Raw genomic sequence first — 15,704 nt, forward strand, 5'->3', positions numbered from 1 at the left:
GGATACTAGGAGCACTGACTAGCTTCTTGGTCAAAGAAATGGTTTTAAGGAGGGCTTTGAAGGGTAGAAAGAGGTGGAAAGGCTGGGGGCCTTAAGGAACGAACTCCTGAGCACAAGGCGTGGACAGCTGAAGGCATGGTTGCCAATGACAGGGAAAGAAGAGTGCACAAGAGGCCAGAATTAAAGGAAAGGATAGTTCCAGGGGAGGAGGGTGGTAGAGCTGGAAGAGGTTACAGAGATAGAGAGGGGCAATACATAGCAAGCCGGAGTGTCAGGTGAATGGGACTTGGTACAGTGAAATATGCCCCAGGACGAGACTTATGACAGCAGGTTAAATAGTATACATTCAAGGACTGGAAGAATCTTAATCTCATTTTTATGCAGGTTTTCAATAACTTTCAAGCCTTCCCATTTGCGTTTTTCTGCATGCAGTCAATATACTAGCTGAGTCACTTTTCTAGAACTGTTTTTTGGTAATCAACTATGATGCTTTGTTTCTGATTGTAAGCAATATAAAAGATACAATATACATATTTATAGTCATTTCATAGAGGAGGCAACCTTGTAGATGCCAATTTAAGCATTAAGAAATGAGAAGTAAAGGAAACCTTACTGCCCCTGATCCCATTTCCTGACTAAACATCTGGCTATTCATTAAACAAAAACATTTCTGACACCACTACTGCATCCTGAATATAGGTCGAAAGTTCAGAAGATCCTCATTAAAAAATCTATTCATTTGCTGTTCAGCACCAGAATTTAGGTCAAATAATGTAACTTTATGCATGCAACCGCTTTGCAGACAACTACTTAAGAGTTATAACTGTTCCATGAAGATAATATTTAGTTATTTTACTTACTTCGTCTACTTTATCCCATAAATCCAATAGACAGGATAGAAATTTTGTTGAGTGCTGCAAAAGAAAAGGTGAAATATAATTGAGGTTCTCAAATCTACTCACAGTAGCTTTAATAAAAGTTAAAGCTGAATTCAGCAAATGTTTCAGTATACATAAATGCCACTATTTCCTTTAAACGAAAGGCCAGTCTTCACTCAATGGTAGCATTCTAGTTTCTGAATTAACAGGTTGTGGGCTTGAATCCCACTCCAGAAACTTAAGCACATAATCTAGGCTGACACGTCAATGCAGCACTGAGGGAGGGCTGCACTGTTGGGTTATCTTTTGGAAGAGATTTAAACTGAAAGATACCCTGGTACTATTTGAAAAGCAGCATGGGCAGTTCTCCTGGCCAACATTTATTCCCAACATTACCAAAGAAAAATTATCTGGGCATTTTCCCTCATTGCTCTATATCGTAGCTTGCTGTCTACCAATTGACAGCCATGTTTGCCTACACTACAAATAACTACACGTAAAATATTACTTAATTCATTGTGAAACACTATATAATTGCAAGTTTTTTCTTTTCTTTTAATGGAAAGCAATTGCAATTTTCTCCCCTTCTTCCTGAAGGCACCAATGATTGCTGGGACAAAAGTGTGACAGGTGTCAGAAGCTCTTCAGAATGTCACCTATTGTCATTACATTCTTCTTAAAGAGATAGCAATCAACTGCAGAAGGGCATCAGAGACAAGATTATTTTCTCACCCCACACCCGTGAACAGAAATTTTCCAAACTGCATCACTGAATAGCAATTAGGGAGATGATCACAGGGTGATTTTACCCCTCTATGCACAGGCAATTGCGAGGCCAATTCCGGCAGCATAGCTTTTTAAAAATTCATTCATTCTCTGGATGTGGCAGCATCGCAGGCAAGACCATCATTTACTGCCGAGTGCTTTGCTAGAACACTTAAAAGGACAGTTAAGGGTCAACCACAATGGGGTGGGACTGGAGTCACACAAAGGCCAGACCAGATAAGAACGGCAAGTTTCCTTCCCTTAAGGGCATTAATGAACCAGTAGGACTGGTATGACAATCTGAGTGCTCACTTTTATTGCTACCAGCTTTTTAACTGCAGATTTATTTTTAAATGGAGTTCAAGTAGCTGAGATCAGCTAATTTAGCTGAGACTCCATATCAAAGAAAAATAGCCACGTTATTACTTCCATGTAATGAAATTAATGCCTGAAAATTCCTGCAATAATAATTCTGTGCACTTTTGCCATCGTACCTCACACCTGCCACCCCTCGCAACACCATTTTATTCCTTGTTAGACACTTTCCCACCGATTCCCCAGAAGCAGATGTTGCTGATTCAAAAGCAGCTGGAGTCTAAAGGATTCTGTTCCTACCTACTGACTCATTTTAAAGATATGGACAATATTTCATCAACTGTAAACTGCCCAATTTATAAAAGTATACTTACATTACGTTTCTTTATTGCCTCGAGTACCGCTTCCAGAAGTTCAATATTTTGCAGCTTTATAACATTCATTTCAAAGACATCATAATTCCTAGAAAAAATACAAGATTGAAGCTTCTGCAACCTTTACCTATTAAGTTTCTGTTGCACTTTTAAGTGTCAACCACATAATAAAAGAAAAAATTAGTAGTGGAATACTTGTGCAATTTGGAGACCCAATGCCCTTTCCAAACACTTTAGCACTCACATATAGCAGAGGCAGCTACAGAGTAAAGCTCCTTTAATGCTATGCCAACATGTGCCATATTTTGCACCTTTGAAGAACAGTATGAATTTTTCCATTCTCACCAGCATTCCTTATACTTCCAGGAGTGAACTTGGCAACTTGGCTAAATTTAGCTCAGCACCCAATAGCAAGCTGGTTAAGAAATGGCCAAACTCATTTCATGTCCCTTACAATCAGAGTTAAGCGCGGAGACTTTCATTCCAGTAGCCAGGACTGATATGAACCAAAGTTCCGGATTTCCATACAAGCCACAAATTCTTAAACATCTATGGTAAGAATCTGATTAATAGGAGTAGGGTCAGCACTACCTAGTTTATGGAAGAGAGATGGTAAATTGGCCAACACAGGTGACTGTAAAAGATTCTGTGGCACCATTCGAAGACAACCAGAGTAGTTCTCCCAGTATTCTACCTGACATTCATCCCTTAATCAACACCATTAAAATATCTATCAGCTGTTTATGGGACTTTGCTGAGCACAAACTAGCAGCCGCATTTACCTATATTAAACAGGAACTGCATAACAAAAACTAATTCATTGGAACTTTGAAACATCTCGAGGACATAGAAGGTGCTTTATAAATACAAGTTCATTTTCTGCTCCTTTCTTTCCCACTTTAAAGCACAGGAATAGTGTTGAGTTCCACTGCTACTCACTGACCTGCACACTTTCCTCAGCAAACTGCAAGGACAATTTCTATGGGTTCACTCAGAAGCAAGTTCAGAATCCATTATATCAGCCACTATGTTTGTTTTATTCGTTCATGGGATGTGGGCGTTGCTGGCCAGGCCAGCATTCATTGCCCATCCTTAATTACGCGAAGTGGTGGTGGTGAGCTGCCTTCTTGAACTGCTGCAGTCTTTGGGTGTAGGTAGACCCACATAAAGGCCTGCGCGGGTCTGCAAAAAAAAAAAAACCCGACCCGAGCCCGACAGAACCACATCCAACCAAAGGCTGACCCAGCCCGAATCCTTCCATTTTTTCCCACGCCCGACCATCTTACCTTGTTTTTCACTTTCTTGCTGATCTGCACAAGCTTAAAATAACTGTAACAAGACACCTTTTTAGTCAAAAAATTACATTAACAGTGCAGCCACTTACCTGTGATAGAGTGTGTCCGATCCGACCTGACCAGAGCCCAAATGTCGGACCCAGAAGTGCAACCCAACCCGACCCGACGTCGAGATGTCATCGGGTCCCATCGGGTAGCAGACCTTTACACCCATAATGCTGTTAGGAATGGAGTTCCAGGATCTTGACCCAGTGACAGTTAAGGAACGGCAATATAGTTCCATGTCAGGATGGTGTGTGGCTTGGAGGGCAACTTGCAGGAGGTGGTGTTCCCATGTCTGCTGCCCTTGTCCTTCTAGGTGGAAGTCGTCGCAGGTTTGGACGATGCTGTCGAAGGAGCCTTGGTGAGTGGCTGCAGTGCATCTTGTAGATGGTACACACTGCTGCCACTGTGCATCGGTGGAGGGAGTGAATGTTGAAGGTGGTGGATCGGTGCCAGTCAAGCAGGTCATTTTAGGACAGCAAGGTCAAAGAAACTTTACTACAAAAACAAAGACTTACTCTGCATCTATGAATTTGGCTGCAAAGGCCCACTGTAGATAGCGATCATCCTTTTCTTTCCGAGCAAATAAATATGGCCACAGGATGTGTAAGTATATCATATGCCAACGTCTGCAACACATCTGATGATTTTTTGGAGTGCCAGAACACCAAATCTCAGCTGTTTCCACTGAAAGAGGGGGAGAAAAAGAACACCAACCATATCAAACAATGCATTTTATTTCCCCATAATAATGTCCCTCAATGTGATGCCCCATATTAGGATGTAGTTCCACAGCTGCTGACAAATCTCCAGCACATTACCCAAATAGACTTCTTTCATGTGGAAGTCTAAACTGCGAGGGGTGTGAGAGGCACATAATTCAACTATGGGGAGATATCACAGTCCATACAATCATGTACTCACAGATTATCCAAACACATGTTTCAGCAGGGAAGGGGGGCAATTTTTTTTGGACACCTCACTAGCCTGGAATACTGTGGCAATTATGTAGGTCTCTCACTACTGTCCTGGCTAAATTCGGCTAACTGTCTACAGACCACGGTTTAAACTGACAACCTTTCTCGTCCAAAGCGCACATTTCAAAACTACAGTGAACACTGCATTTAAAAGTGACCTGAACTTTCCTCCAGGTATTAAGAGATTGTCAGAAAATTAAGACACACAATTAGAGTCGGTATAAAAGTGGTTAGCACCGCAGCCTCACAGCTCTAGCGACCCGGGTTTGGTTCTGGGTACTGCTTGTGTGAAGTTTGCAAATTCTCCGTGACCGCGTGGGATTCCGCTGGGTGCTCTGGTTTCCTCCCACAGACTTGCAGACTGATAGGCAAATTGGCCATTGTAAATTGCCCCTAGTGTAGGTAGGTGGTAGGAGAATTGAGGGAAAGTGGGGATGCGGTAGGGAATATGGGATTAATGTAGGATTAGTATAAATGCGTGGTGATGGACTCGGTGGGCTGAAGGGCCTGTTTCAGTGCTGTATCTCTGACTTGATGACTCTAAAGAAACAAAAATATAGCAATCTGAATAACAGCCAACAAAAAAAAAATGGATGCACAATTACTTGATGTTCTTACAGTGGAAACAAAGGGCAGAGTTACTTCTATCATATATGTGGTCAAGGCAATTACAAATCAAATCATTTCTTTAATAATCACCATCATCTGTTGCTGCCATAACTCAACCTTCAGCTTTCTCTAGCTTCTCTCCGGTCTTCCTTTATGCCCTCTAGGAGTCATGACCATGTCCACTAGAACTGCCTCATGCCCTCTTGACCTCATTGCCACAAAACCGCTGACCACCCAATTTCCCTTCCTGTCCCTTCTGCTAATGGCACCCCCTCTCATCAGGTACTGTTTCTCTCCCTTTCAAAGCTTCTGTCATCATACCTGCCACCCCCTTCAATATAAACATCCTCAACCCCTCTGTCCTGGACTATAACTGCATCATCAACCTCCCTTTTCTCTCCAATATTCCTGGACACATTATTACATCCCAAACTGTGCTGCAATGCCATGTTTGAATTTGTCCAATCAGGTTTCACTCCTGCTATAACACTGAAACAAGTTTTATACCGAATTTAAATTCTCAAACTGTCATAGAGGGATTTGAACTAAAGTCCTTTGGACTATTAGTCCAGTAATCATTCAGCTGCTGAGACCCTCACCTATTCCATTGTTACCTCCAGAATCAATGATTCCAATTCTCTCCAAGCCAGGCATCTACCTTTCACCCTCTAAACTTCAGCTCATCCAAACCTCTGTTGCCCATCTCCTAACTGACATTAAATCTGACTTACCCATCATTCCTCTGCTTGCTGACGTATGTTGGCTCCCAGTCCCCAACACCTCTAAACTTCTCATGTGTTCTCAAATCTCTCCAGGATCTTGTGTCCCTGCTCATCGCTATAACCTCAGCAAACTCATTCACCCTGAGAACACTGCGTTCTTCCAACACTAGCTTCTTGGGCATCATCCATATTGTTGACCTATGTTTGGTGCCATGCCTTCAGCCATCTGGGCCCTAAAACTCAAATTCCCTCCCTACACCTCTCTGCATACCTCTCGTCCCTTAAGACCCTCTTTAAAATTTACTTGTTCAACCAAGTTTTTCGTCTTTTAACTTTGATAGAGATTGGAACAAGCAGACTATTACATATAAATTTCTTGAATGCGTCCAAGATGGCTTGCAAAGAATCATAAAATCATAGAAGGAGGCCATTTAACCAGTCAGGCCCATGCCAGCTTTGTGCAAGAGCAATTTAGCTAGTCTCACTCCCTGGTCCTTTCACTGTAGCCCTGCAATTTTCTTCCCTTCTCAGACCTCTCCCTTCCCAATTCCCTTTTGACAGCCATGACTGAATATGCATCCAACACCCTGTCAGGCAGTACATTTCAGATCGCAATCACTCACTGCATAAAAAAGCTCTCTCTCATGTTACCTTTTATTCTTCTGCCAATCAGTTTAAATCTGTGTCCTTTGGTTCTCAAACCTTCCAACAACAGAAACATAGAAAGACTGACGGCACAGTAGGAGGCCATTCAGCCCATCGAGCCTAGCCCAAAAAAAAAGCTATCCAGCCTAAGTCCACCTGCCAGTCTTTTCTCACGCTCTCGCTTCGCCCCCATTTCCTTTTTCACTTCCCCTCTGAACTTTCTATATTTAGCCTGGGAATCACTTGTATTATCAAATCAGCATATGTCATATGCACCCTTTTTCTGCCTCATCTTAATCTCTTTAGTCACCCAGGGAGCTCTGGCTTTGGTTGTCTTACCTTTCCCCGGTGTGGAAATGCTCCTAGACAGTGCCCAAAACATCTCGCCTTTAAAGGTGGCCCATTGTTCAATTTCAATTTTGCCTGCCAATCTTAGATTTTTACAGATCTGCTCTCCCACTGAAATTGGTCCTCCTCCAATTAAACATTTTTACTCTAGATTTCTCATTTTCCTTTTACATAGTATCATAAGCTTTAGATTAGCTATGATCACTGTTCCCTTGACAACTGATAACGGTGATATTGTCAATGAGAATAAGGAAATGGCAAACATGATTAAATACTTTGCGGTAGTGTTTACATTACAGAAGAGATCAGAGTGCTGGAAACCCCAAATAAATTAATACTAAATCAAGGATAGAGACTCACTAAAATTAACAAAAGCAAAGTAACAGCAAAGAAGAAAATAATGCTACTAAAGAGTGACAAATCCCCAGAACCAGATGGCTTCCATCCCAGGATTTTAAAAGAAAGTAGGTGAGAACACTGCCGATGTCCTAACTATAACCTTCCAAAGTTCTGATTCCAGATTGAAAAATTGTATATGTTATGCTGCTATTTAAGAAAGGTGAAAGAGAGAAACCAGGGAATTATAGACCAGTTGGTCTAACATCTGTTATTGTGAAATTACTAGAGTGTATAATTAAGGATGAGGGTGATTGAACACCTTGAAAACTTTCAGCTAATCAGAGAGAGCCAGCAATAACTTAACGGTAGGTCATGCCAGACAAACCTGATTGAATTTTTTGACGGTGACTAAAGTAGTGTACAGGGGAATGTCTGTTATTTATATGGGCTTTCAGAAGGCATCTGAAAGCAAATTACTGACCTGGTTAGAAAATTGGGTGAGCTGCACGAGTCAGAGTAGGAATAAAGGACAGGTACTCTAACTCGCAGAATGTAACTAGTGCTGTCTGGCAAGGACTTGCATTGGGGCCTCAACTATTCACCATATTAACAACTTAGACTATGGGATAGAAAGCCACATATCTAAACTTGCCGATGACACAAAGATAGACTGTATTGTAAAGCAAGGTAGATAGAAGAATAAAATTACAAAGAGATATTAAGAGAATGGGCAAAACTGTGGCAAATGGATTTCAATGTGAGGTCATTCACTTTGAGCCTAAAAAGCAAAGAACAGGGTACCTTCTAAGTGGGGAAAAACTTGAAATGGTGAAGCTCCAAAGAGGCTTGCAGGCCCAGGTACACAGATTAAAAATGTCATGAACAAGTACAGAAAATAATCAAAAAGGCCAACGGAATGCTGGCCTTTATATCCAGAGGGCAAGAATACAAAGGGGGTGGAAGTCATGCTTCAGCTATATAAAGACTTGGTTAGACCACACCTGGAATACTATGAATAGTTCTGGGCACACACCTTAGAAATGATATATTGGCCTTGGAAGAAGCGCATTCTAGATTTACCAGAATGATGCCTGGCCTCCAAAAGGATAAATTACAAGGACAGATTATACAAACTAGGGTTGTATTTGATTAAAGTTTTCAAGATATTAAAAAGGAACAAATCGGGTAGATAGAAACTACTTCCGCTGTTTGGTTAGTCTAGGACTAGGGGACATAGTCTCAAGGTTAGAGCCAAACCTTAGGAAACACTTCTATAGAAAAGGGTGGTAGAAGTTTGGAACTCTTCCATAAAAGTCAATTTATGCTAGATCAACTGTAAATTTTAAATCTGCGATTAATAGAGTTTCGTTAACCCAAAGGTATTGAGGAATATGGGCCAACACAGGCTATATGGAGTTAGGTCGCAGATCAGCCACGGCCTACTCCTGTCCTTATGTTCCCTCCTACTATCTCCTTCTTTGGCTTGGTATCAAACTTTTAACCTGATTATGCTTCTGTTAAGTTCCTTGGGTCATTCTCGAGCATTAAAGGCACTTTGTAAATGCAAGTTATCATTGTCAGTGTCCATTGTCCAATTCAACAACTTAAATGCCAAGCAAACTCATGGTTGTAAACAACAATCACTAATAAAACAAGCAAGTCCCCAAGTCTTAAGTTCTGTCTTTATGCAGTGGAATGTGCCATGGAGTCAGACAGACCAAGAAATACAATGATTCAATTCCTTATCAATGCAAAGTTCTTTGATCTGAATCAGAGCGGCAGGGGGAATACAAACAGCCTCAGAGTGCCTAAGCAAGAATTCCTAATCCCAATTACAATCCAGGAACCCCTGCTATGCATGACTATGAAGATTGGGTTAATACCAGTTGTAAGAACTCCACAAATATCCTGATGTGGCCTTGGGCACTGAATATGTGAACAATGGAGAGGTGCCACTGCCAACTGAACTATGTTCCAGTATTGAAAGTAAGGAGAAAAGGAAAACTTGGTGAGGGAAAAAATCCTGTTTTAAATTACAGACAGAGCCTCTCCTACCCCTGCCCTCACTGCAACAATTTGATGTACTTACTATTATTTTTTGGCTTCAAATGACTATATGCTTCAGATATTGTTTCACTCTGAAAGAAAACAGAACTAATTACTATTTTGTCACTGGTTAAGTCCAATACATACAAATATAAATCATTCAACAATCTCATGCAAAAAGTCCTTTCATCCAGAATAGTATTACTACAATCCTTCTCAATAACAGTTTCTGTCATCCATGGCAGGTTTCATCATTTATCTACAGTGGAATCGAGTAAGAATTTACACAACTCATTGATTTAGCATGGCATTCTAAGCACATTTAAAATAAAAGAATTCCTTTATAATTAAGAAATACTGGAATTCATTTAAAATAAAACAAACGTTTTTAACACTGTTATGACCGACCACTCCAAAGCCCCCAATCAAAATATACGGTTCTGATTGTGGTGGGAAAAACGCACAGATAATTCAATCCCATCACTCCACAGATTGCCTAACATATCATTTAAAACTTTCCAAATTAAAGAAAGACCCTGCCAAATTGTACCATCTTTTAACCCCTGAATGAGGCCAACCAAACCAGGCGTCTTTAAATCACCAAATTAACTTTAATTAGAATAACTAAATTCTTAAACACTATGAAGACATAGGGTAGGCGGTGGCATAGTGGTATTATCACTAGACTAGCAACCCAGAGTATTTCTCTGGGGACATGGGTTCGAATCCCATCACAGCAGAAGGTGGAATTTGAATTTAATTAATAAATCTGGAATTAAAAGCTAGTCTAATGATGGCCATGAAACCATTGTCAATTGTTGTAAAAACCCATCTGGTTCACTAATGTCCTTTAGGGAAGGAAATCTGCTGTCCTTACCTAGTCTGGCCTACATGTGACTCCAGACCCACAGCAATGTGGTTAACTCTTATATGCCCTCTGAAATGGCCCAGCAAGCCACTCAGTTGTACCTAACCGCTTTCTTTGGCCTCCTTATCTCGAGAGACAATGGGCAAGCGCCTGGAGGTGGTCAGTGGTGTGTGGAGCAGCGCCTGGTGTGGCTATAAAGGCCAATTCTAGAGTGACAGGCTCTTCCACAGGTGCTGCAGAAAAATTTGTTTGTCGGGGCTGTTACACAGTTGGCTCTCCCCTTTCGCCTTTGTCTTTTTTCCTGCCAACTGCTAAGTCTCTTCGACTCGCCACTCGTCTAACTGCTAAAAAGTCAATAAAAAGGAATGAAACTGGACAGACCACCCAGCATGGACCTAGGCAGCGGAAGCGACAACGGCAAACCCAGCCCTGTCAACCCTGCAAAGTCCTCCTTAATAACATCTGGGGACTTGTGCCAAAGTTGGGAGAGCTGTCCCACAGACTAGTCAAGCAACAGCCTGACATAGTCATACTCACGGAATTATACCTAACAGACAATGTCCCAGACACTGCCATCACCATCCCCGGGTATGTCCTGTCCCACCGGCAGGAGAGGCCCACCAGAGGTGATGGCACAGTGGTAAGACAGTAGGGAGGGAGTTGCCCTGGGAGTCCTCAACATAGACTCCGGACCCCATGAGGTCTCATGGAATCAGGTCAAACATGGGCAAGGTAACCTACTGATTACCACCTACCGCCCTCCCTCAGCTGATGACTCAGTACTCCACCATGTTGAACACCACTTGGAGGAAGCACTGAGGGTGGCAAGGGCACATAATGTACTCTGCATGGAGGAACTTCAATGTCCATCACCAAGAGTGGCTCGGTAGCACCACTACTGACCGAGTTGGCCGAGTCCTAAAGGACATAGCTGCTAGACTGGGTCTGCGGCAGGTGGTGGGGGAACCAACTCGAGGGAAAAACATACTTGACCTCGTCCTCACCAATCTGCCTGCTGCAGATGCTTCTGTCCATGACTGTATTGGTAGGAATGACCACCGCACAGTCCTTGTGGAGACGAAGTCCCGCCTTCACATTGAGAATTACGTTCATCATGTTGTGTGGCACTATCACCGTGCTAAATGGTATAGATTTCGAACAGATCTAGCAATGCAAAGCTGGGCATCCATGAGGCGCTGTGGGCCATCAGCAGCAGCAGAATTGTACTCAACCACAATCTGTAACCTCACGGCCCAGCATATCCCCCACTCTACCATTACCATCAAGCCAGGACACCAACCCTGGTTCAATGAAGAGTGCAGGAGGGCATGCCAGGAGCAGCACCAGGGATACCTCAAAATGAGGTGTCAACCTGGTGAAGCTACAACACAGGACTATCTGCATGCCAAACTGCATAAGCAGCATGCGATAGACAGAGCTAAGCAATCCCATAACCAACGGATCAGATCTAAGCTCTGCAGTCCTGCCACATCCAGCAGTGAATGGTGGTGGGCAATTAAACAACAAACTCCACACATCACAGGAGGTGGCTCCACAAATATCCCCATCCTCAATGATGGGGGAGCCCAGCACATCAGTGCGAAAGATAAGGCTGAAGCATTTGTAACAATCTTCAGCCAGAAGTGTCGAGTTGATGATCCATCTTGGCCTCCTCCTGAAGTCCCCAGCATCACAGATGCCAGACTTCAGCCAATTCGATTCACTCCGCATGATATCAAGAAACGACTGAAGGCACTGGATACTGCAAAAGCTATGGGCCCTGACAATATTCCGGAAATAGTACTGAAGACTTGTGCTCCAGAACATGCCGCGCCCCTAGCCAAGCTGTTCCAGTACAGCTACAACACTGGCATCTACCCTGCAATGTGGAAAATTGCCCAGGTATGTCCTGTCCACAAAAAGCAGGACAAGTCCAACCTGGCCAATTACCGCCCCATCAGTCTACTCTCAATCATCAGTAAAGTGATGGAAGGTGTCATCAACAGTGCCATCAGGCGGCACTTGCTTAGTAATAACCTGCTACCTGACGCTCAGTTTGGGTTCTGCCAGGGCCACTCAGCTCCTGACCTCATTACAGCCTTGGTTCAAACATGGACAAAACAGCTGAACTCAAGAGGTGAGGTGAGAATGACTGCCCTTGACATCAAGGCAGCATTTGACCGTGTATGGCATCAAGGAGCCCTAGTAAAACTGAGGTCAATGGGAATCAGGGGGAAAACCCTCCGCTGGCTGGAGTCATACCTAGCGCAAAGGAAGATGGTTGTGATTGTTGGAGGTCAATCATCTGAGCTCCAGGACATCATTGCAGGAGTCCCTCAGGGTAGTGTCTTAGGCCCAACCATCTTCAGCTGCTTCTTCAATGACCTTCCTTCAATCATAAGGTCAGAAGTGGGGATGTTTGCTGATGATTGCATAATGTTTTTTTTTGCTCCCCCCTGCCCCCAATTGCTTTTTTAATTCCTTCACTTTTTGTTCAGATGGCTGCTCTCCTACCACTTAACACCTCATCCAGACACATCTTTTGTTTCTTTACAATTAATGTACAATTTAATCTCTCCAAACATTTTGCCATTTAATTTCTTCTGCCCCTTCAGCCTATCACAGACCTTCCATTTTGTTGGTCTCCTCCCCCCCTTTCACTTGCTCAAAACCTCTTATATTTCTAACCTTTGCCAGTTCTAATGAAAGGTCATCGACCTGAAATGTTAACTGTTTTTCTCACTAGAGATGTTGTCTGACCTGCTGAGTATTTCCACTATTTTCTGTTTTTATTTCAGATTTCCAGCATACACAGTATTTTGCTTTTGTATTAATGATACCTGGTCTTGATATTTAATGGTAAAGAATTTATTTTCTTTCACAAAGGGAAATGTTTGGTTTTAAATAGAGTGTCAGCCGTGGCTCAGTTGGTAGCACTCTTGCCTGAGTCACAAGGTTCCCCAGGTTCAAATCCCACTCCAGGGAGTGAGCACAAAAATCTATGCTGAAACTCCAGTGCAACACTGAGGGAGTGCTGCACTGTCAGCAATGCTGTCTTTCCGACGAGATGTTAAACCAAGGTCCCATGCTCGGATGGCTGTAAAAGATCCATGGCATTACTTTGAAGATGAATACGGGAGCTATCCCCAGTGTCCTGGTGCTTTGAGATGTCCAATGCTCATAAAATGCACTACACAAATGCAATCCATTTTTTTCCTTCTTAAATCTCTGCAGCTTTTTGCTCAGTCACAGTATATTACCTAACAAAGGACCACCCTTTCTTTTTGAATAACCAACAAATTCTTCCCCTCATTTTATAAAAACATACCATAAGGCTGTAATGATGATAGCCGATCAGTTTACTGTCATCTGAGTCCGTGCTGGAATCATCCATGGCTGTGGATCCTGAAACAACATTCATTGTATTACTTCCAGAAGACAATTCAAAGGTTTCAGTAAACTTGCCCTACAAGACTCCAAGATACCCAGAAATGCTCCTTCTAGAACACATCATTCACTAGCGATGAGGAACACTGAAGTAAATTTCCCATGTGTATCAATCAGAAGCTCCCTCCACCTGAATGGCAAAACCGTGCCAATCATGAGCTCCTAACCATGAGATGGAAATTTGAACCTCAGTCTGAAGGGACATTCATTCCTGTGCGAACTAGAGAGAAAAACTTTGGCTATCCTGGACCTGCAGTCGGAAGGACAAGCTGGCCAGAGTACAGTCTTCTGTTCAAGCGTGCCTCTCCGAATTGGAAACACAACTGAACCTTTACAGTTATCTCCTATTGTCATGACCTGGGGACGGGGAGGGGGAGTCTAAGCTCACCAGTTTTTCCAAAATAAAACACTTGTTGTGAATGCTATTGCTCTCTGTGAAAAATCATTCCACTGGAAGGGAGTGTTTAAACTAAATTGGCAGGAGGTTGGGAACCTAAAAGGGAGCTCAGATTGGAGGGAAGCAAAACTACTAACAGGAAGTAGAAAAGTAGTAGTGAAATTGGAAGGCAGACAAAACGAAGGCAAACATCAAATAGGATTTAAATGAGGAACAATGTTAAGACAAAGTTAAGGACACTATCTGAATGCACGCAGCATTCGCAACAAGGTAGATGATTTGAAGGCACAAATAAAGATTCTGATGAAAGGTCAAGGACCTGAAACGTTAATTTTGCTTCTCTCTCCACAGATGCCGCTAGACCTGCTGAGCATTTCCAGCACTTTTTGTTCTTATTTCAGATTTCCAGCATCTGCAGTATTTTGCTTTTATTATAGCGGTAAATGGGTATGATTTAATTGCCAATACGGCGATGTGGCTACAGGGTGACCAGAACTGGGAACTGAATATTCAGGGATATTCATCATTTAGGAAGGATAGACAGAGGGGAAAAGGAGGTGGGGTAGCAGTGTTAATAAGGGATGAGAATAGTACATTAGTGAGAGGGGATCTTGGATCGAAGGAGCAAGATGTAGCATCAGTTTGGGTGGAGCTAAGAAACAGCAAGGTGCAAACATTGGTGGGAGTTGTTTATAGGCCACCAAACTGTAGTGGTAATGTTGGGCACGGTATAAATCAGGAAATTAGAGCTGCATGTAGCATGGGCAATACAGTAATAATGGGCGACTTCAATTTACATATAGATTGGATAAACCTAATTAGCACTAATGCTGTGGAGGATGAAATCCTGGAGCGTGTACAAGATGGGTTTCTGGAGCAAATGTTGAAGAACCAACTAGGGATCGGGCTATTTTAGATTTAGTATTATGTAATGAGAAAGGGCTAATTAATAACTTTTCGGTAAAAGGAGCCATTAGGAAATAGTGACCACAATATGATAATGTAACATTCTAAGTTTGAAAACGATATAGGTCATTCTGAAACTAGGGTCTTAAATCAGAACAAAGGAAAGAATGAAGGTATGAGGGGCAAGTTGGCTATGATGGATTGGAAAAATACATTAAAAGATTTGATGGTAGACAGGCAATGGCTAGTATTTAAAGTATTACACAGTTTACAACAAATATACATTCCTCTAAGACACAAAAGCCACAGGAAAGGGGAGTCAACCGTGTCTAACAAAAGAAGTTAAAGACTGCATTAGGTCAAAGGAAGTGGCTTATAAAGGTTGCCAGAAAAAGTGGTAAGCCCGAGGATTGGGAGCAATTTAGAATCCAACAAAGGAGGACCAATAAACTGATAAAGAAAGGGAAAAGAGATTATGAATCAAGCTAGCCAGAAACAAAGGCAGACTGTAAAAGCTTCTTTAGGTATGTGAAAAGGAAAACATTAGCAAGGACAAATGTCAATCTATTGCAGGCAGAGACAGGGATGTTTATGGTGAAGAATGAGGAAATAGCAGAGAGCCTAAACAATTACCTTGTGTTGTCTTCATGGCGGAAGACACAGAAAATATCCCAGAAATACTAGGGAACCAAGAGACTTGTAAAAATGAGGAACAGAAAGTAATTAGTATC

General features: G+C 42.3%; 2 protein-coding genes across 6 annotated transcripts in view; one reads left to right on the top strand and one right to left on the bottom strand.

Moving 5' to 3' along the window:
* The window catches only part of vps26c (VPS26 endosomal protein sorting factor C), a 191,169-nt gene that overhangs the window by 167,878 nt on the left and 7,587 nt on the right, over positions 1-15,704 (top strand). The window lies entirely within an intron of this gene.
* ttc3 (tetratricopeptide repeat domain 3) overlaps positions 1-15,704 on the bottom strand; it is a 170,163-nt gene that overhangs the window by 138,288 nt on the left and 16,171 nt on the right. For all 5 annotated transcript variants that reach the window (XR_010975885.1, XR_010975886.1, XM_068041194.1 and 2 more), the window contains exons 2-6: positions 13,552-13,628; positions 9,399-9,447; positions 4,188-4,356; positions 2,333-2,420; positions 861-914 (exon numbers count right to left, since the gene is read on the bottom strand). Coding sequence is in view for 3 of the 5 variants with exons in the window: in XM_068041194.1 (XP_067897295.1) it covers positions 861-914; positions 2,333-2,420; positions 4,188-4,356; positions 9,399-9,447; positions 13,552-13,617 (426 nt within the window). In the remaining 2 variants the exon portion in view is untranslated. The remainder of the gene's footprint in view (positions 1-860; positions 915-2,332; positions 2,421-4,187; positions 4,357-9,398; positions 9,448-13,551; positions 13,629-15,704) is intronic.

Source organism: Heterodontus francisci, chromosome 10 (genome assembly GCF_036365525.1).
Source record: "Heterodontus francisci isolate sHetFra1 chromosome 10, sHetFra1.hap1, whole genome shotgun sequence".
NCBI lineage: Eukaryota > Metazoa > Chordata > Chondrichthyes > Heterodontiformes > Heterodontidae > Heterodontus > Heterodontus francisci.